The sequence below is a fragment of the Pituophis catenifer genome, unplaced genomic scaffold (assembly GCF_029215685.1).
Source record: "Pituophis catenifer annectens isolate HBS135680 unplaced genomic scaffold, rPitCat1.0.hap2 SCAF_5, whole genome shotgun sequence".
NCBI classification, from domain to species: domain Eukaryota; kingdom Metazoa; phylum Chordata; class Lepidosauria; order Squamata; family Colubridae; genus Pituophis; species Pituophis catenifer.
In genome coordinates this window covers 7,542,469-7,563,873 of record NW_027256885.1, presented here as the reverse complement: position 1 = coordinate 7,563,873, position 21,405 = coordinate 7,542,469, and the positions used below count along the sequence as shown (strand labels likewise).

Here is a 21,405-nt window from a genome sequence, read left to right as displayed (position 1 = left end):
CCTGGTAATCCAGCATGAGCAGCAGGGTGCAGCGCACGCTGACGTCTCCCGGCCTCTTCACCTGGAAGCCGTCCGTCTCCTGGGTGGTGGGAGTCCGGTGCCACTGCCAGGAAGAGGCGAGAGGGCAGTTCTTAAGAGCAGAGTTCCTCAAAACTTTCCGGGGTGGCAGCCCAGGGAGAGGGGGAAAGAGGGGGTGCCCCCCCACTTTAAACCAGATAAATGGCACCTCTTCGACCTGTCACCTCGTCCACCAATACTGAACTGCACGGGTCCCTCCAAAACCCCAGCATCCCCCCCACTCCCTCATAGGCACCCACAGGATGCCTCCTCTGCACCCTTGGCTGCCTCCCCCTCCCTGTGTCCATGATGGCCCTGGCCGCCCACTTCCCCTCCTGCTGCTTTCTGCTGGGCTTTTGCTCCTGGCAGAGGGTCCTTATGAGGAGGTACTCTCCACCTCCCCTTGGTCATTCCTTGTGCCAGAGCAGCACTTTTGGGGGTATGAAGGAAGGCTTTTTGGGCACAAAAGAAAAGAGTGGGTTGCCTTATATTTTAGAAGATGGCAGGGGGAGGGCAGCTTCCCTGCAACAGAGGGTCTGAGAAAGGCAGGGGGAGTCCTGCATGGGGGGCAGCGAGGTTGCAACAAGCAGACCCAGAGCAGGTCAGTGATCTCTCCGGGGTGTCTCAGGGAAAGGGATGAAGCAATGCAAGGGCAGACTGCTCTCCCAAGTCGGGCTCCACTGAATCCCCACCACCACCAGCCCAAGAAACGCCCAGCAGGCTGAAGAAGGAGGGCAGCGCCCCCCCCCCCCGTTTCTGCCTGGGAAGGTGGGGGAGGGGCAAGCTGGTTACCTCGACCAGGTGATTGTCCGGTCCGTAGAGGTCCTTGTCCAGTTCAATGACCAAACTCTTGAAAAAAGAGGAAAACTTCCGCTTCTGTTTGCTGAGCTGTGGGGGGGTGGGGAGAAGAGGTGGGGGAAGATCCCCATCAGCAGACAAGGAACCTCCATGGCCTCGGCTCCTTCCCCTCCCGGCTGCCCCACAGCCAGCAGCCCTTCACAGAGCCCCTCCCTTGCGCCAGCCACCTTTGGGGGCAAGTCCCCCACCACCCCACCCTACCCCACCCCCGGCCCTGTCTTACGTCGTCCAGCAGCTTTCCTTCCACCCGCAGCTCCCAGGAGGCGATGCTGCCATCCGAGTCGTCGGCATCCGACTTGGCTGGGTTGAAGGTGTTAGAGATGTAGAGGCGCAGCTTCCGCTTTTGCTGTGGGCCAAGAGAGATCCCAGTGAGAGCCCCTCCCAGGGGCTCACTTGTTTCCCAGCCTTCCCAGGCTGCCTCGGGGACCCGGAGCGACCCTCCCCACAAACTCTGGCACTGAGCGGCCAGAAGCTTCTAGAAAGAGTAACTCCCCCGATTGGGGGGGGGGGAGGAGGAGTGCAGGGGCTGCTGCTCAGCTCCCCACCCGGGGAGGGATCCATCCGCTCCCACCTTCATGGGCCTCTTCAGGGCCTCCTGGATGTCCACCCGCTTCCGCATGATGGTCTGGTCCAGCTTCCGCTCAAAGGCCAGCAGGTCCATGTAGGCTTGAGACTCGGGCACCAGCTCTCGGATCTGGGGGATGGGGGACAGAGTGGCTGCCACACGGGAGGAGGGGGCAGGAGACCTCCCCACCTTGTTTGGAAAAGTTCCCAACCTCAGCCTTTAGATTTGCTGGGAAGGGATTCCCTCCCCCCGCACACACACTTCTACCGTGGCAAAGGGAGGACCCACAGCTGAGTTCCCTGGAGCGGGCGCTGGGGGAAGTGGGCACCCCAAGGGAGGCAAAGGGCTCCCTCCAGGCACCACAGGGCAGCGGGAACCATTTGGGGCCAGCAGCTCTGCATTCCCCACCCAGAGGGCTTCAGCTTTTGTCTTGCTGACCTCTCAGCCTCCCCCACCTCATCCCCCAGATACCATTAGCAGCTGGGCAAGGCCCCTCCAGGAGCCGCAGGTGTCCTGCCCACCCCAGAGATGACATTTTTGCACAGGGCCTCCCCAACCCCAAAGTTGCCACCGTGCCCAGCAGGGCCCTTCCTTCCTCTGCCAGAAGGAAAGCGGTGGCCTGTGGGGGGGGGAGACAGCCCTCCTCCTGTCCAGCTCTTCCCCCAGGACCACCCACCTTCCTCCTCCCAAGGAATGCTGCATTATCACAGCTACACCCAGGTGGGTGGGTGGGCAAGAAGGAAATGGCAGCCTCAGCCCAGCTCCTCTGCCTCCTCCTCCTTCCCCCCCACAAACCCCACTCCCTTCTAGCACTGATGATGTTACCTAGTTTGGTAATGAAATGTTTGCAAGAAAACAACCTAAGATCAGGGAGCACCAAGGACCTACAGTTCTCCCCCCTCCTCCTCTCCCCCTCTTCCTCCTCCTCCCCTCAACCCTGGAGCTCCTGGGGACCCCCCAAATCAGGGGGAAGCAAGCCAGAAAGAGCCACTCACCCTTTGAGGGAGGATTTTGTCTGCCATCTTCCTCCTCTTGGCACTGCGTGAGAAAACAGAGACAGATGGCCATGGTGCCCGGCGGGCAGAGGAAGGAGCCCCCTCTCCCTGGCTGCTGAGCCTGGCCTCAGAAGGAGGCCTCCCATGACTTTGCCTTACAGTAGCCGCCACCGGGGGGGGGGGAGGGCTTGGTCCCGGGAGGGTCTCTGGGGTCTCTCCTTCTCATACTCCCCCCCCCCCAAGCTTTCACTCAGATTCCCACAGATGGGGCAAGGACACGCTCCCGGTGGGTCCACCTGGCTGACCCCCAAGGTTCACTATGTTCAGCAGCTGGGTGCCAGCTGGCACACGCCTAGTAACTGGTCACAGAGGTTGAGAAACACGCGCCCCACCTCACACTTCGGCCACCTGAATGGCTTTCACGAATTTGGCCTGCAGAGTATGTACCCACTTCCTTCCTGTTCTGGGCTCCGGGCAGCCCACCTCAAGCCATGTGCCATGCAAAGAAGATGGAGCACCCGGCCTCCACTGAGGCTTGCAAGGCTGCCCTCCCCTTCAGGACCCTTTCCATCCCCAGGGAAACCACTTGGGAATAGGGAGGGTTCCTGCGTGGCCCCCATCTGCCCGCCCCCCCCAGCCATGCCAGGGCAGCTCCTTCCTTCCCGGCTCTGGGCAAAGGCAGCTTGGCTGAGAGGAAAGGACTGAAGGGTGAAGAGGGGGCTGGATCTGCCTTCGGCCCGTCACCCCTGTGGCTACCCACTCACCTCCGGGACCGGTTCTGCGGGGCAGCTCCCTGCGTCTGCGTCTGCTGCTGTTGTGACTGTTGTGGCTGTTGTTGCTGCGTCTGCGTCTGTGCCTGTGGTGGCTGCTGCGGCTGGGGCTGGGGGGCTGCCCTCTTGCGCGTGGGCTCCATCACCGCCTGCGGCATCCCGGGGCGCACCGAGGGGCTTCCAACATATGGCGGGCCCGGGGGACCCATCGGGGCCCCCTGGTGGGGCATGCGAGCACCGGAGGGCATCCCAGGACGCTGGAAGGGAGAGGCAGAGGGGCGTCAGGGGGTACAAAGGGGATGGTCGGGCACAGGGGAAGGGGGAGCGGCACGCATGGGAAGGGGGGCTAATGAAACAGGCCCTACAGCCACACTGGCCGCACTGATGCAACCCCCTACCTGGCCAGCCTCTTGACCTGACAGGGCGGCACAGATGCCCACAGGTAGGAGGATGGCCCCTTTTGTGCCCTCAGTACAGCGTGTGACCAGTTGAGCTGGTCAGGGGCCAGAGGGGAGCCACGCAGCTGAGGGCAATGCCTTGAACCCGGCCAAGAGCTCACCCTCAGATCCGGATGGCTGAGGAGCCGGTGAGGCCAGAGCTGGAGAGCATCCAAACGCTCTTCCCCAGGGTGGCCCATGTCTTTCACACGAGCCACGCAACCAGGGTGCTCAGAGCCCCCCCCCAGTGCCAGGGAGCAGAGGCCTCCTGCTGGATTCAGCAGAGGGAAGGAAGTTACCAAGGGCCCAAGGGCCACAAAGCTAACGCCAGACAAGTCAGTCCATGGCCGGAGCCTGGGATGAACTGGAGGGCAGTGGGAGGATCGTGAATGGCTCTGCATGCTGGGGAGAAGCGGTGGGAGGGCAGCTCCTGGGCACCAGATGTGGGTGGTGGTTTCGACCACCTTCTTGTCCTCCCCCCCCCCGCAGCCTTGGCAGAGGGCTGTGTCACCGCGTTATTTTATTTACCAGCTGAGCTAATTATTAACTTTAACTTTCTTAGTTAGTGAGGTGTTTTATTTTCTTTATAACAAATAAATGAGTTTTATTAGAGAACTTTTCTTCGCGTTTCTTTTCAGAATATTGCAACAAGGAATAAGCCACGATCCATCCTCTAAACCAGGGTGATTTTTCCCAGAGCCAAAAATGGGATTAATCAACGCCCTGACATCTGGTAGCTCGGACGGTTGATTTATGGCTTTTTCCTTGTTTTGTTATTTCTGATAAGAGCGCATAGGCAATTAGTTTTTAGCTACTGAGGTACGCTAATTATTTTGCTAAGATGCCGAAACAGAAGAAAAACAAATACAAAATGTATTTTGCTGAGAAGGTGGCAGAAAGGCGGTTTTCAGATTTCCAGCCCCTTGCTAAAGCCACACGCCTGGAACAAGAAGAAGCCGTGGGAGAAGGAACGAAGGGAGATAACAAAGAAATTGCTTTTGAAGATAACGTACTGGAACTGAGGTCAGTGACGTCTTCTGAATATGCATGCTCTCAAAAAGTCCTCCTAGAACCTTCTGAATTTGTAACGCTCGGTGCAAGGCCAAAGCAAACTGCCGAGCAAAATTACTCCCACGCAGAGAGAGAAACAATTCATTATTCTCCTCGAAGCTCTAAGCTCACCCTGGATGAGCTGGCTATGAAAGCCTATCGTGACCGTATAAAACTCTATGAACAGGAGCTATCCCAGGCAAAAATGGCTATATCTATGCTTGAGCAAGATAAGGGAGATAACTTAAGATTTTCAAAAAGCGCCATATTGTCTTCTTCCTCAGAGCCAAAGACACTCCCCCTGGTGGATTCTGTGTCAGGCCAATTAAGGCAAAGAGCACTGCATACGTCACATGAAAGTCTCCCTGATCAAGTTACATATAAACCTGCCACACAGCCATTTCTTGTAACTGCAAAGCTGCCCAAAGCTAAAGGTGCAGCACCATCTGCTGGCGAAAGTAATTTACTACAGGAAGCTGAAATGCCACAAGTGTTTCCACAGGCCCAAACTCAAACACCCCCTGGTGGTGTTGGTGTCTTTTTAGATGGAACACAGCCACGCTTAGTGCAGCAAAGGCAAATGACTGCATCCCCAGCAGGTCATGCCAATATTGCAGATCAAGCACAAATGCCTGCATATGTGCCCCAGCCACAAGTGCAAATAAGGCCAGCTCCTGGCCCACCTCCAATGGCACAACCAAGACCATTTTTAGGTCCACAACAGGCACAGCAAATACCACAGGCATTTCTGCCAGCACAGCCAGCATATCAAGTGCAGGCTCCTTACCAGGCATTTTCTGTCTCTCCACTAACTGGTGAGTCAAAACTAAAAATGTCAGGACATAATTACAAAGCCTGGATCAGTGAGATTACACTATTGCTTCTTAGAGAAGGCACTCACTGCATGGTTTTTAACCCTCCTGCACAACCATGGGATTTTGCAATAAGAGATTTAGAGATAAGAGCTCGCACAACATTATTGATGTCCATGGATACTGAACTGCAGGTCACTTTTCCACCAAATACAACAGCCCGACAAATTTGGGCTGAATTGGAAAATTGCTACAGACCTGTCTCAATTGAATCTTCATGTTTACTCATGTCTGAACTCCACGGTTCGAGATTGAAACCCGATGAACAAATTGGAGGACATTTGACCAAACTGAAAGGACTGAGAACAGAATTGAGAGAAAGAGGCCATAACATTGAAGATATTCAAATGATCAGCATCACTATTAACTCTTTGAATTATGAATGGAAAGATGCTGTTACAAAAATTAACCAAGTCCCAATTGCTCAACGCACAGTGGACAATGTCTGTAGGCTTTTAATTGAAGAAGAGGCATTCATGTTGGCCACGCCACATTTGAGAGGACCACCCGCATCAAGAGCTCCAGCTAGGCGCCCCTTCCGAGGAAGGACCTACGCCCCAAGGATGCCAAGATGCAACACCTGCAATCATGTGGGACATGCCACCCGGGATTGTCCCCAACGAGTTCCAGCTCCCGTCACGTACCAGCCCAGAGGAACAGACTCCAGAGGCAGAGGCAGAGGCGGAAGACAAGGTCGTCGTGGTCCTCAGCGTGATCCACAAACTCCACTCACCACATTGGCTTTAACCAATGATCCACAACCTCAACCAGAGTATGACAGACGACTCCTGTGGACTTTGGACAGTGGTGCAGCATTGCATGTTACCTACAGAAAGGAACTTTTCACAGAAATGCACGAGCCTGAACCAGAACTACGTGAACTTTATTCTTTTTCCAATCATCCTTGTCAGGTCAAAGGAAAAGGAACTGTTTATGTTGAAGAGCTCGATGCATTCATTCCTGATGTTTATTACATACCAACAGCAACCAGTAATTTGCTTAGTCAGAGTCACTTGTCTAGAATGTTAAAATTCCAGGTTCACCACCTTGAAAATGCAAGTTACATAGTTAAAGATGGAGATATTGTTGCTGAAACCATATTAATTGGTGGTGTTTATTACTTAAAGCCAAAGCCTAAAACACAAACACAGGCAAGTATTGCTGAGCACATTGTAAGCCGCCCTGAGTCTTCGGAGAAGGGCGGCGTATAAATCAAATAAAAAAAAAAAAAGTATAAAAACTCCAAAAAAGGAGAGCACAGGCCCAGAGAGAGATGCTCCAGAGAGAGATCCTGTTGCTATTCCAAAGGGTCCTAAAGCCAACAAAAAGAGAGTTGGTAAACAGGTTGCTCAGAGCAAGCCTGAGGTTCCGCATAAAAATGTTAATGTTGAGAATTCACTAACTGGTAAACCTTTGCATTCCAGGTGTATCCACAAATGGCATAGAAGATTAGGGCATGCCAGTTTCCGTGTTCTTAGGAAGATGCCGGAGTTCGCAAAAGGTTTGGATCTAAAGGGGTGTAAGGTGTTTTTGGATTGTGCTGTCTGCAAAAAGGCCAAATCCAAAGCAGCAGCCATTCCCAAACACGCTACACGCCTGTCAACACGCATTTTTGATTTGGTTCACACTGACATAGTTGGTCCATTCCCGCCATCATTTGGTGGTAGAAAATATTTCCTAACAATTGTTGATAATTACTCTAGATATGGATATGTATATCCTATGAAAGAAAAATCAGAGACCTTTCAGATCTTTAAAGACTTTGCAGCCCTTGTTTCTACCCAACACCAAGTTCGCATCGCCAGAATCCAGAGTGATCGTGGTGCCGAGTTCATGTCTCAGCGTTTCCAGGACTGGATGCGTAAGAATGGAATTATTCATCAGACTTCGGCCCCTGACACATCGGCTCATAACGGAGAGGTACTGCAAACCATGATGCGTTGTCTCCTAGAAGACGCCAACCTTGATAAGATATACTGGGGTGAAGCTATAAAATATGCAAATTACATTGTCAACCGTACTTGGAGCAGTGTAACAAATCAGACTCCTTTCTTCATGTTGTATGGCTACAAGCCCGATCTTAAAAACATCCATATTTTTGGTTCATATGCTATGGTGAACAGTCCCTTAGCTCAAAGAAGAAAAGGAAGTCCAGCAGCAAAGAGACTGAGATTTATGGGTATTGATGATAACTCAAAATGGAGCAGATTTATTGACTCTAAACATGCAATTGTGATTTCCCAATCTGCTAATTTTGAGGAAGATATTGACTGGTCCAGGATTCATTCCAATGATCCTGGAGTTTATTTTCCCAGAGATGATACTGCTGATGCTATGCAGATTGATGACCAAGATTCCACTGATTCTTCTCAACCTGATGTTCCGTCTTCGCAAGCCGCAGATGCTGACGCTAGCGACGAAAGTGAGGACGAGGACGAAGCAGAAGAAGACTGGACTGTTGTCCCGAGACGTTCCAAGAGGGTCACAAAAGGAATCCCTCCACAACGATATTCTTGGCAACTGACAAAAGCACCCTTACCTTTGATTTGCAATGTTACACTTCCACCTGATAATTTCACACAAATCAAGCAGCTCCCTGATTCAGAGCAAGACAAATGGTATGAAGCAATGCAGGTTGAAATGGACAGTCTAAAGAAACTTAAAGTATTTACACCTGCAAAACCTCCAGCAAACAAAAAGGTCATTGGCACTCGATGGGTCTACAGAATCAAAAAGAAACCAAATGGTGAGTCATTGTACAAAGCCAGACTTGTAGCTCAGGGTTTCGCTCAACGTTATCCTGAGGACTACACAAATACTTACTCACCAACAGTCAGAACTGAGAGTGTAAAAATTGCTTTAGCAACTGTAACTATCCTTGGTTTAGAAGTTTTCCAGTTTGATGTTGACACGGCTTATCTACATGCAGACCTAGATGAAGAGATCTACGTGAGAAGTCCTCCAGGATTCCGACAGCAAGAAGGGGATACCTGGTTCCTAAACAAAAGTCTTTATGGTCTGAAACAATCTGGTTTAATGTGGTATTTATGTCTTACTGACAAACTAAATTCAATGGGCTTTATTAAGTCCGAAACTGATGAGTGCGTGTTCACAAAAAGATCTAACGATGCATATGAGATAGTTCTTGTTTATGTTGATGATATTGTTTATATTGGTCCAAATAAGCAAATGAGTGAGATTTTTGCCAAAGCTTTGCAGAGATACTTCACATTGATATCATTGGGTCATATTAGCACTTATTTAGGTGTTCAGATTGAAAAAACACAGAAGGGGTTTAGTCTTTCACAAGAAGATAAAATTGAACAAATTTTGCATCATTGCAACATGAAAGATGCTAACACAACAAAGACACCCATGCAAACAGATTTTCAGAACTTGACACAAGAAGCAAGTCCTGAGTTCGAGGATCAAACACTTTATCGTTCAGTCATTGGGTCACTGTTATACATTAGTAGTTGGACCAGACCCGACTTCCGGCGGTGACGTCAGCGTGTAAGGAACGAGGGGAACGAGGCTCCGTCCCCGAAGTTCCAAATTTCTTGATTGGAAGCCGTTTTTGGCACTATCGACCACGGAGAGGTCGATAGAAAAAGGAGGATTCTCTAGGACCTCGGTGTGACAGCAATCACCCCGAAGGTTCAGAGGAAACCCTCCTAACTCCAGCCGGGAAAAAACCAGCCATTTTGGCTGGCCGGAGCGCTGTCAACCGATAAGTGTGGAAGCGAAGATTCAAAGAGAAACATCGGTAAGGACTAAGTAAATCGAAATATAAAGGTATAATCATGAGGACCTAAATACATTGGCGAGAAATAGGACTCCAAAAAGCGGCGGCAAGATCGTCAGGCAAGCGGCGAGAGACAGTGATCGGAGCGAAGCTCAATACACACAGTGACAATGCAGATTTGACTGGCGAAAGGAACGAGTGACAGACAAAGAGGATTACAAGTAAGCGGTGGATTATAACTTTACAATAATACATCTTGACTTAACAGAGGGAAAAAAGGATTATTTAAGAGAGAGATTGTAGAAACTGAACTTAAAGAACTGAGACTATTTAAGATTGTTGTGATTGTGAGCGGAAGGAAACTAGCTGAACAGTAGCGAATGGCGGACTGAGGATTTGGAGAAGAAAACTTTCACTTTGTGTCCAGCGACAACAGCAAATTCAGCTACAGACACGAGATTCGTAATGAGACATTAGATACATTGACACTGTTGGCAAAGGAGATACAACTTGCTACACAGGAAAATTGGAACAATTGACTTACTTACGGATTTAATAGAGGCTATTGAAATAGAATTGTGATAGCTGGGTGAAAAGAAGGTGAACTGAAGAACGAAGGAAGAAGGAGAAGGAGAAGGAGAAGGAAGCAACCCCAATTGGTCTGAGAGTGATACAGTGGAGAACTTTAAACATTAAATTATTAAATTTCATCTACTTTATAAAATCCAAACTTAAAACTTGATTAATTTTGCTTAAAGAACACTAATATCAAATTTGAAGTTATTATAATATACACTAAGGAACTGACTTAATATTATTTTTTCTTTTATTGTCTTATTGTTTCCCACCTTGTTGAAATAACTATATAGATTGTACAATAATACATTGATTAAGTGGAATTATACTGTGTATTGATTAGAAAGCTAGATATTAACATAGACATTGTATAGAGATAGTTATAGATATTAGTAAGGAATAATAATTGTGATAATTAATATAAGTAGCATGTACTGGTAATTGTGATATAACTTAATAGAATACTTTAGATGATTTATAGAGAATCTTAAATTCAATTGATTTATTACATAAAGGTTATATAGAAATTGTTTAGTCTTAAAGTGAATTTAAGTACTGTGATAACTTGGTATTTAAACATTAATTGCATTATATTGTTTAAGAATAAGAATAGAAGAATGAATTGTTAAAATACTGCATTTTCCCCCTAACTCCTCTGAATTAATTAACCTGATCCTTATATAACGACATTTCATCTACCCCCAACCAAATTAGTATATGAAAATTTGAGGAAAAATAACACAAAAGACAACGATGGCAACATCCTCAATAACAATAACTAAAACAGGGAAAAAATTAACAACAAACCCAATACCTACACAATCTTCACCTGCACAACAAAAAACCATAGACACGATGCTAACTACAGACAAAGAAGAAGCTGCCACTGCACACAATATACAGAATATACAGTCTATATTAGCTATGATTCAGGAGGGGATGAACAAGACCCAAGAAACAATTGCGAATAACCATGAAGAAACAAAAAAGAACCACGAGGAACTGAAATTAGAAGTAGGACAAATAAATGATAATATTAAAAAAATGGACGATAAGATCGAGAGAATACAGCAAAACATAGTTAAAAACGAAGAACGAATTCAAAACATGGAAGCTAAAATGGTCCTAACGGAGAAAAAGATGGATAATATTGAACAAAATCAAATGGAGTTAAATAGAGAACTCGAAGAGTCAATTACCCATTTAGAATTAGAAAAGGCATCATTCTTTTTACGATTTCAAAATATTGCAGAAACAAAAGGAGAAGACCTAAGAGACCTGATGACAGATATATTAGTAGAGGCTACCCAGAAGGAAAAAAGCGATATTAGTAGGGAAATTGACAAAATATATAAAGTTCATACGAACTATGCTCGTAGGAACAAACTACCTAAAGAAATACATGTTAGATTCGCACGTAAAACTGTAAAAGAAGAGATTTACACATCAATGAGAGAGGGAAAACCCTGCTACAAAGGAAAAGAAATAATAACCCTAAAACAAGTTCCAAGAAGAATAAGAGAATACAGAAAAAACTATAATTTCTTGACAACCCTACTGAATCAACATAAAATAATGTTCCGCTGGCTGGTGCCGGAGGGAATTCTAATATCTTGGGACGACAAAAAATATAAAATCGACACGATAGAGAAGGCACAAGAATTTCTTGACACTCACTTTATAATAGAAGAAGAACAGGAAACTAGACGTGATTCAGAAAATGCAAACCAGGAACACTCCATGGGGGAAACAAAAAAAGAAAAGGAAGAGAAGGAGTCTAGGGAAAGGGAGAAGATGGAGAGAGAAGGGGCTAGGGGGAAGACACAAATGGTAACAAGAAACACAAGTAGACTTAGACTAACAAAGAAAAACTAAAGGAAATGGGACGAGAGTTGAAATTAATTTCAATCAATATAAACGGCCTTAATCTACCAACCAAAAGAACACACACTTTCAGAAAACTTCAAAAATTAGATACAGATATTATCAACTTACAAGAAGTACATATCAAAAAACAACATCAACAGTTACTAGAAAACAGCAAACTTGGAACATTATTCACCTCACTATCAGATCAAAAAAAAAGAGGTATCGCAATATACATTAAAAGCCATATTCAGGCAAAACAAATTTACACAGATGAAGATGGCAGGATACTAATGATAGATATTAAGATGGAGACCCGAAATATGTTATTGACATCAATATATGCCCCGAATGGGAACCAAAAAGAATACTTCAAAAAGATACACGATAAAATTAAAGAACTAGACTACGAACATATATGTATAATAGGGGACTACAATGCAATCGTAGATATGGACTATGACTACCAAAGTAACAAAAAAAATAAATCTAGGAAAAAGACACTACCTGATACCTTTAAGGATATGATTCAAGAGTTACAATTGAAAGATGCCTGGAGAGAACTGAATAAAACCAAAAAACAGTATACATATTACTCAAATCCCCATCAGTCCTGGTCCAGACTAGACATGGCCTGGATGACTGCAGAACTAAGAGAAAGCATAAAAGAAATTGAAATCACACCGAACGTATGGGCAGACCACAGTCCTATAACAATAGTCTGGAAAGGCCAGCCAAAAAGAGGACGATGGATGATGGATAGAGAGATCATTAAGGATAAAGAATACATAGAGATGATAAAGAAAGAGATGGAGATATTCTTTCAAATAAACAATAGGGAACAAACATCATTGCAAGTCCTATGGGACACTACAAAAGCATATATAAGAGGACTAACAATTTCATTCAAGGCGAAGAAAAACAGAGAGAAACAGCAAAAAAGAAACAATTTATTGATTGAGCTCGGAAAACAGGAAGCAGAATTACAGAACAGACCCGACAAGAAAGAGATTAAGGGAAAAATAAACCTTATTAAACATGAAATAAACCTAATAACAACAACAGAAATAGCTAGGAAAATCAAAATGGCAAAACAAAACCAATTTGAATTTGCAAATAAAACAGGACGTTGGTTGGCCTATAAACTAAAGAAAGAAAAGGAAAAAAAATTAATACACCAACTACAAGACGAACAAGGGCAATTGCAGCATATGGATGAAGAAAAAAAGCGAATTGTAAGAAATTTTTATCAGGAACTATATGCACAGGAAGAAATCCAATTGGAAAAAGTAAAAGAGTATATAAATAAATCCAACATTCAAGAAATAAAGGAAACTCAAAGAGAACTCTTGAACAGACCAATATCGATGTCAGAATTAATTGAAGCAAAGAAAAAGCAGAATAACAATAAAACACCAGGTCCGGACGGCATCCCGGCGGAATTTTACAAAATTGAATACCAGCCAATAGATGATATTTTATTACAAGTCCTGAATGAAGCAATCTTAGAAGCCAAAATTCCTAAATCATGGATAGAAACAATCATTACACTGATACCTAAAGAAGACTCAGATCTCACCCAAACCAAAAACTACAGACCCATATCACTTCTAAACGCAGATTATAAATTATTTACATCAATTATGGCCCAGAGAATGAAGAGAATTATCGTGAATTATATCCATCCAGACCAAAATGGATTCATTCCAAATAGGCAAATCAATAAGAACACAAGAACAATAATCAATATACTGGAATATTATGAGCAAAAATCGGACGAGAAGATGGCCTTACTCTTCCTTGACGCACAGAAGGCGTTCGACAATCTTAATTGGGGATTCTTAATATTGCAATTAGAAAAAATGGGAACCGGTGATAAATTTTTAAATATGATCAAAACAATATATTCAGACCAAATCGCAAAAATATGGATAAACGGAGAGACAACAGACCAATTTAAAATATCCAAGGGAGTGAGACAAGGATGTCCCCTCTCTCCTATATTATATATATTAGCATTGGAACCACTGTTGAATGAAATTAGGAATGACAATGAAATAAAAGGATTAAGAACAAAAAAACAGGAGTATAAGTTACAAGCATTTGCGGACGACGTAGTATTTATTTTAGAACGACCAAAACAATCAGGACTGAATTTACTAAGGAAGAGCTCCGATCTCCCCTCTGCGGCTTGGCAGGCAGGAAACGGGTCCCCATCAGGCCAAGCTCCCAGCAAGCCTCACCAGGCCCCTGGCCGAAGGGCCGAACCTGGACACCTTCAAGGGATGTGGCCATCATTGCCACTAAGATGGACTGGCAGGAGCTGGCGGGGGAGGGGCTGACCTTCCTTCATCGCTGGGACCTCCTTCCCACTGGGGTTTCTTCAGAGCCAGCCGGAAGGGCAGACTGGCCTGGGACCCTCTTTGGGAGATTTAGCCCATTTTCTGGTATATTAAACGTAAGGAGAGAATTTGCATGTGGCAGAGGGAAGGAAGGAGGGAGGGAGGGAGGAAAGAAGGAAAGGATGGATGGATGGGAAGGAGGGAGGGAGGGAGGGAGGGAGGAAGGAAGGAAAGAAAAGAGGCAGGGAGGAAGGGAGGAAGGAAGAACACACCCACACACCTAGGAGGGGAGCCTTGCAGGAAGGAGGCACCTGAACGCTCCTGCTTAGCCCCCAAAGTGCAAAAGGCCAGAGGCAAAGTGAAAGCATCATGAGGCACAAACATTCCCACTCCAGTTTTTCTTCAGCAGCCTCTTCCAGAAACTCTCCACCTCCCTCCTGCTGCCCCCTCCCCAGGCTTCCTCAGCATCCCCCCTCCCTCTTGCAAGACTCTTTTATGGCAGGCAGCCCCAGGGAGCCTAGCTTCTCCCAAGCCCAAGCCCCTCACCCCAGGAGCACAAGGAGGAGACCCCCTCCCCAAAGCCAGAGACCTGAGGAGAAAACCAACAGGCAGTCCAGCAAGGGGCAGCTGGCAAGAGAACCTCGGGCCAGAGCAGGTGGAGGGGGGAGTTTGGGGGGGGGCATCTGCAGATTTTTGGTAATGCTCCAAAATGGGGGGCTCGGAAGCCAGCCTGGCGCAAGCAAAAGCCCTGGAGAAGAACAATCTAAGAACAATCTTCCTTTCCATCAGCGAAAAAGACAATGGAGCCTGGCTGCAGCCCAGGGATGTCTTGGAAAACGGATCCCACCTTGCCAGAGACAAGGACGGGATTATCTGAGGCTGCAGATCGCAGCCCTAGAAGCTGAACGGATGGCAAGGAGGAACCTCATGAGTTTGCCGGGGGGAAGGGGTCAAGTGGTCCCTGGCAGCCATTTTGGGAATGTAAAGTCCTTTTCTGGGGCAGCCATTTTGTGAGAGGCCCAGAAAAAGTGGCCAAAAGCCCCTCCCCCCGTGCGTGACCTCTCTAACCCAGGGCTGAAGGGGGAGACAGGAGGTCTGCAAGCAAGAGGGGAGGCCGGCCAGCTGACCCCATGGGGCCGAAGATTTGGTCAGCAAGAAGCAACAGGACGGCGCCAGACCTTTCCCTTCACCCAGCAAAGCCCAGAGACCCCTGGCAGCCCCTCCTGGGCCCCCTTTTATTGGGAATCTGCCATTGCACCCCCAAAGGCCTGGAGGGAGGGGCACAGCAAGCAGAAAGGAGGAGGAGGAAGAGGAGGAGAGATTGGGTGGCAGGAAAGGCCCCAAGCTGAGCTGGGCAAAGACGCAGGGCATCCTGATGTGGCTTCTCTGGATACATCTGTTAAAAAAGCCTGGAGGGCAGCCAGGGCAGCCGTTCAGTGCCACCAGGGAAGGTGGGAAGGGCGGAAGTGGACTCCCCAGAAGAGGTGTCTGCTGGGTGCAAAAGTCGGCGGCAGAGGCAGGATGGATGCGGAGACCCCCAACAGGAGCCAGGGCAGGAACCCCCTGCTGCTTCCGAAGGAATTGAAATCCTCTGGGCTGGGGGACTTCTGCTTCCTGGCCCCAGACTGAAGCTCCCCCCCTTTTTTGAGAACAAAGGAAGCCCCTGCCGGTGGGACGAGGGTCCAGGCGTTACAGGGCAGGCCCCTCACTTGCCGTCCCCCCTCGGGACAATCCTAGTGGAGGCCATAAAAAGGAAATATTTGGGTTGAGCCATAGCTTCCTTGGCGGTTTTCTAGCTGATGTTTCATTATCAAACTAGGTAACATCAGCAGTGCTAGGACTGATGATGTTACCTAGTCAGGCATGGAAACATCCGCAGGAAGAGCACTGAGGACCCCATGGAGATTGTAAAGCCCTTCGTTTCCTTTCATAAAGCAATTCACCCAAATCCACTGGCGGGAATTAGTCGAGAACCGCTAGACACACAAAAGGGTTTCATTTCAGCCAAGCCTTTGACAAAACACACACACGCACCCCGCAGCGAGAGAGTTAACTGCAGCTCAATGCCTGGTTCCCTCCAGACCAACTTCTGCTCATCCACATTTTGATGAGTGACTGACAAGTCCGAAGCTAATGGGAAAAGCACAGAAGACGATGGCACCCGGTGTCCAGAGTCCAAAGCCATCAAAGGGCCCACAAGGGAGCTGGGCCATCGCTTTGTGGGCTGGCAAGGCAGCCAGGCAACCCCAGGAAAACGCGTGTGGAAATCAAGGAGACACCGACAGGACTGGGAGTGGCACACTGGGCTTTTCCTTCATCCGGACACGCATCACCCTGGGACTGGCTTGCTGCCGTAAGAACTCTGCCAACCTAGAATTAAACAGAAATTTCTTGACGGTGAGAACAGTTAATCAGTGGAATGGCTTCCCTCCAGGAGTTGTGGGGGCTCCATCACTGGAGGCTTTTTCAAGAAGAGACCGGACGGCCGCTTGTCTGGAATGCTACAGGGCAGGGGGCAGTTCAAACTCACAGCCCACGGCCCAGATGAGTCATGCACTGGCCACGCCCACGCCAGGTTTAGCGAAGTGGGGGAAGTCCTGATACATCACATGATAACTCCGTGATGATGTGGGTCTGTTATAGGGGACTCCTGCTTGAAGAGGGGGCTGGACTAGAAGACCTCTAAGGTCCCTTCTAGTTGTATTCTGCTTAATTCATTAAACCTCCAAGGCCCCTTCCAACTCTGCTATCATTCTGGGATCCTGTAAAGGACGCAAGGGCAGGCACCATGGGCACCGCCAGGCCTCTCCCAAAGCATCTTTTTTCCACTTCGGCTGCCGAAGAGGGCCTTCCTCAGGTGGAGAACAAGCCAGCTGTTTCCTTCCAGGGTTTTCAAAAGCACAGAAAACAGTCAGGTAGAGAAAGCCAAAGAAATCTCAATCCAGAGGAAAAAAAGAAACTCTGAACTCAACCCCTGGGATGCTTTTTCCTCTGCCTGGCTTGCTCCTATCATGCCTGTCTGTCCATTGCTTCAGGATCGGTTCTTTCCACTTCCAGCCATTTCCTTTTCCAGGAACTTCACCTCCTTTCCACCCGAGCACAACCTTCTCCGCCTTCTGGCCCTGCCGCCTGTTCTGGGTCCCGGCTCTCTCCAGGACCACAGCAGCTCAAGGACACCCCTTTTGGGTCTGGGGCGGCCCGACTGCCTTAGTTCTCCAATCTTTCTTTTACCCGAGTCTTCTGCTCTGCATTTAGCCAGCAGTCCGTCCCCACTGGATTCCTCAGCCCCTTAACATGCCCGACTTTCATTCCCGTGCGAAATGGTAGGCAGAAACCTACCGTATTTTTCGGACTATAAAACGCACCAGTGTATAAGACGCACCAAGAGTTTGAACAGGTAAGCAAGGAAAAAAAACTTTTTGCCCTCTCCGGCCTCCTGGAGCACTCTGCAGGCCTCCCAAACCCTCTACGTGCTGCGTTTTTTCGAAAAATGGGCCTATTTTTTGCAAAAACAGGGCGTGCGGGGCAGGGCTTTGGGAGGCCAAAAATAGCTGTATTTGGTGTATAAGACGCACTAACGTTTCCACCCTCTTTTAGGGGGGAAAAAGGGGCGTCTTCAGGGCCGGATTTTCCTATAGGCTAACTAGGCTTCAGCCTAGGGCCTCAAGATCAAGAGGGGCCTACACAGTGGTGGGATTCTGAGGGTTCTAGGGGGTTCGGCCGAGCCCTTTGTTAAATTGCTGGCTCGCCCGCCCCTCGCCTCCCACCCGCGCGGCGCCAGCCTACCGTAGCCAGGGGTAGGCAATTGTGGCTCTTTTACAACCTGTGGACTTCAACTTCCAGAATTCCTGAGACAGCTTGGCTGTCTGAGGAATTCTGGGAGTTGAAGGCCACAGGTTGTAAAAGAGCCACAATTGCCCACCCCTTCCCTAGCCTGAGTTCCGCTGCCTGGGATCCACGTGGGCTCCGGATGCAAGAGAGCAGGATGGAGAAAGCAGCTTCCACGCCTTCACTCACCCTCCCTCTCTCTGCTCTGTTGGATCGCCTGCCGTTCGCTTACCCCGCCCACTCCCCATCTATTGCTGCCTCCAATGGCTGGAGGAAAAAAAAACTTCAAATTCTTGCCTCGGGGCTTCAAAGGGCCGCCCTAGAGCCAGTGCTGCAGCCGAACCCTTTGTTAAATTGCTGGCTTGCCCCGCCCCTCCGCACCACTATTTATTGCCAATAAATAGGGTGAGGGGCGAGGGGCGAGGGGTGGGGGAGCCAGCAATTTAACAAAGGGTTCGGTGTTTTTTTTGTAATTTTATTGGCCCACGGAGCTGCTTCCTTGCAAAGAGTGTTGATTTTTTCCCCCCTAACTATGCTGAGAAACGAAAGTGAAACTGCTTTGCTGTTGCTGCAAGGTTGGAAAATTAGGCAGGCAGAATTCTTTTCTTTTTCCTCACCAAAAAAGGTAGGTGCAAACAATGGAAAATTTAGGGAAAAAGAGGAGAGTTCAGGATTTTAAAACACAAAAGAAAAAAAAGCTCTATTTAACTAGGGAATTGTAATAATTGAGATACTATTAATTGTATATTGTGTTGAAAGCAGAAATGGTTAAGTTGTGGTTTGGAGGAATATATGGGGGAAATTATTTGGTTTATTATTATTGGTAAATATAATTAATGGATTTGTAAGAAATTGGAATGCATGGAAATAATTGGAATATTCATGTTCATATTGATTAATATACAAAAAAGGTAGTTATATAACTAATTGATTTATATTAAAATGTTGAATTCATATTAAACAACTGTAATATTACATAATTAACCAATGTGAGGATGGATATAAAAATAGATGACAATGGGAAGGGGTATAATATAGAATAGAAGGGAAAAATTGAATTTGATTAAGATTAGAGATGAGGATGAGGGTAATATTGGTTTTTTACAAAAATAGATGAGGAATAAATATGGCAAAAAGGAAATATAGAAATTGTAAATTTAATTGAAATGACTAAACACTGTTTAAATTTGTGAACCGGCCAAATACTCTGTTCAAGAAAATACATTGTATGTTTGTATGTGTGTTTCTAATTATTGTTATTTATTCATATTTGTTCTCTTTTATTCTTTAAAGTTTAACAATTCATTCTTTATCTTAATATCTTTATATTTGTTTGGGGTTGGCTTTCTTCCCTTTCATCTTTTTTATTGTACAGCAATCTTTCTCCTCAAACCTACCACTTCTCTTTTCTTTCCTTCTTACTTTCTCTTCCTCCCCCTCTTCTTCTCCTCCGTACTTCCTCTTCCTTTCTCCTTCTCCTCCTCTCTTCCTCCCTCTCTCTCCTACTCTAATTTCCCTTCCCTTCCTTCATCCCTCTCTATTGCTGTATCCTTTTATGCATATGGACTACTCAGAGGGCTGAAAAAGTTATTTCTGACTGGTCCTCACACTTTTGATCAGTCCTCGAACTTACGACTGTCCTCACATTTTACGTTTTTGCCCTATCTTGTCACCATGGTGAAGAGAAGCAGTTGTGAAATGAGTGACATGGTTGTTAAGAAAGCTGCACGGGCATAAATGTGAGGATGGTCATAAGTGTGAGGACCGGTCAAAAGTGCGAGGCCCAGTCAGAAATGACTTTTTTCAGCCCTCTGAAAAAAGTCTATGCACATAGCCACGCCCACCCCGGTCACATGACGAGCTACCCATGCCTACACAGTCACGTGACCAGCTAGCCACGCCCACCCAGTCACATGATTGCCAAGCCACACCACACAACTAAGCCACGCCCACAGAACCTGTTGTTAAAAAATTGAATCCCACCACTGGTGAAAGGGCCTCATAAGTGGAATAGCCTAGGGCCTCTTTCAATCTAAATCCGGCCCTGGGCGTCTTATACTCCAAAATGTACAGTATTTTTAAGTGCAACCATTTTTTGCTCCTTCGTCCCAACAGGCCACAAAATTGCCCAGGATCCCATGAGCCTCTGTGCCTATTAGCTCTCCTCCATCCATCACCCAGTGGTTCATACAGAGGCCTCCTACTTGCTCCTCTCTTTCGCCCCCCCTCCCCCCACACATCTTTTTCACAACTCTTACAAATATTCTCCTTCATGGATTTCCCATCACGCTGATGCTCACCCCTGCAACAGCACTGCAGAGCTCTGTCTGCACACAAGGCACTCATTCAGCCCCACACTTTCTCCTTTTCTACAGAGCATTCCTTAAGCCCCCCTCCCTAAATGCATTAAATAATCGGGGGGGGGCTCCATGCATTCCTCAGTCGGGGCTTTGCTATCCTGAGCAGCCAGCCCCACCTTCCCATCTGGACAAAAGATTCCCGAGTTAAGGCTCACCTATGCACCTCTGGGCTTTCAAATCCATGAATGTGAACCGCCTTTCTCGCCCTCGGGCACGGATGGCGCAAAAATCTCTTCACACCTCGCCCAACGTCACTTCCCCACTTTCACCTGTTTGAACTTTAACAGAGACAAATATTGGCTGAGGAAGCGGAGAAAACACGGGCACAGGGGCCAGACAAGTGGGCCGGCCCCACAGCTCTGAAAAATCCCACGGCAGCGTTTGGAAGGGGAATGAAAACGGGGCAGGACCCAGCAGCGTCTGGGGCTGCCAAAGAGACATCCAGGAGGGAAGCATAACTCTGAATTATCTCTGTGGAGTTGCATTTCAAGACAGGAAGAAGAAGAAAGAAAGAAGAAAGAGGAGGAGGAGGAGGAGGAGGTAGGGCTGTGGGGTTCTGGGTGCTTTCTGAGCTGGGTGGTTTCCTGGCAGACGTTTCATTACCAAACTAGGTAACACCATCAGTGCAAGAAAGGATTGGGGTTTGTGGTGGTGGTGGTGGAGGAGGAGGAGGAGGAGGAGGAGGAGGAGGAGGAGGAGAAAAGAGGAAGGAGGAGGAGGAGAAGAAAAGAAGGGATGAAGTGGAAAACAGGAAAACAGATAGGTGGAGGAATAGGAGCCTGGCGTTCCTTGGATGCCTGAAGAAGGCCACTCGGGAGAAGGCCCAGCTCTTCTGCCTTTATCTATCAGAGGGCTTATAGTGCCCCACATCAAAAAGATTCTGGCTGGCTTGCAACGCATCCAATGCATTAAATGAAAAACACACAACGGAAACAACACAGATACCCTCGACTAAAACAGCATCCCCCAACTGTCAGAGAACAAGACTTGGTGTTTAACGGAACGGGCCAGGAACGCCCCCAACAAGCCAAAATGACCAGAAAGAGTTGGTCCCCGCAATGACCAGGCCTTAGGCCATGAAGGG

The 21,405-nt window shown here is 47.5% G+C and overlaps 1 protein-coding gene across 3 annotated transcripts in view; it reads right to left on the bottom strand.

Annotated features, from left to right (window-relative positions):
* SMARCD3 (SWI/SNF related BAF chromatin remodeling complex subunit D3) overlaps positions 1–21,405 on the bottom strand; it is a 33,319-nt gene that overhangs the window by 7,352 nt on the left and 4,562 nt on the right. For 2 of the 3 annotated variants that reach the window (XM_070944437.1, XM_070944439.1), the window contains exons 2-7: positions 3,240–3,502; positions 2,476–2,518; positions 1,487–1,609; positions 1,139–1,261; positions 850–945; positions 2–103 (exon numbers count right to left, since the gene is read on the bottom strand). In XM_070944437.1, the coding sequence (XP_070800538.1) occupies positions 2–103; positions 850–945; positions 1,139–1,261; positions 1,487–1,609; positions 2,476–2,518; positions 3,240–3,502 (750 nt within the window). The remainder of the gene's footprint in view (position 1; positions 104–849; positions 946–1,138; positions 1,262–1,486; positions 1,610–2,475; positions 2,519–3,239; positions 3,503–21,405) is intronic. The other variant, XM_070944438.1, reaches the window with a different exon arrangement.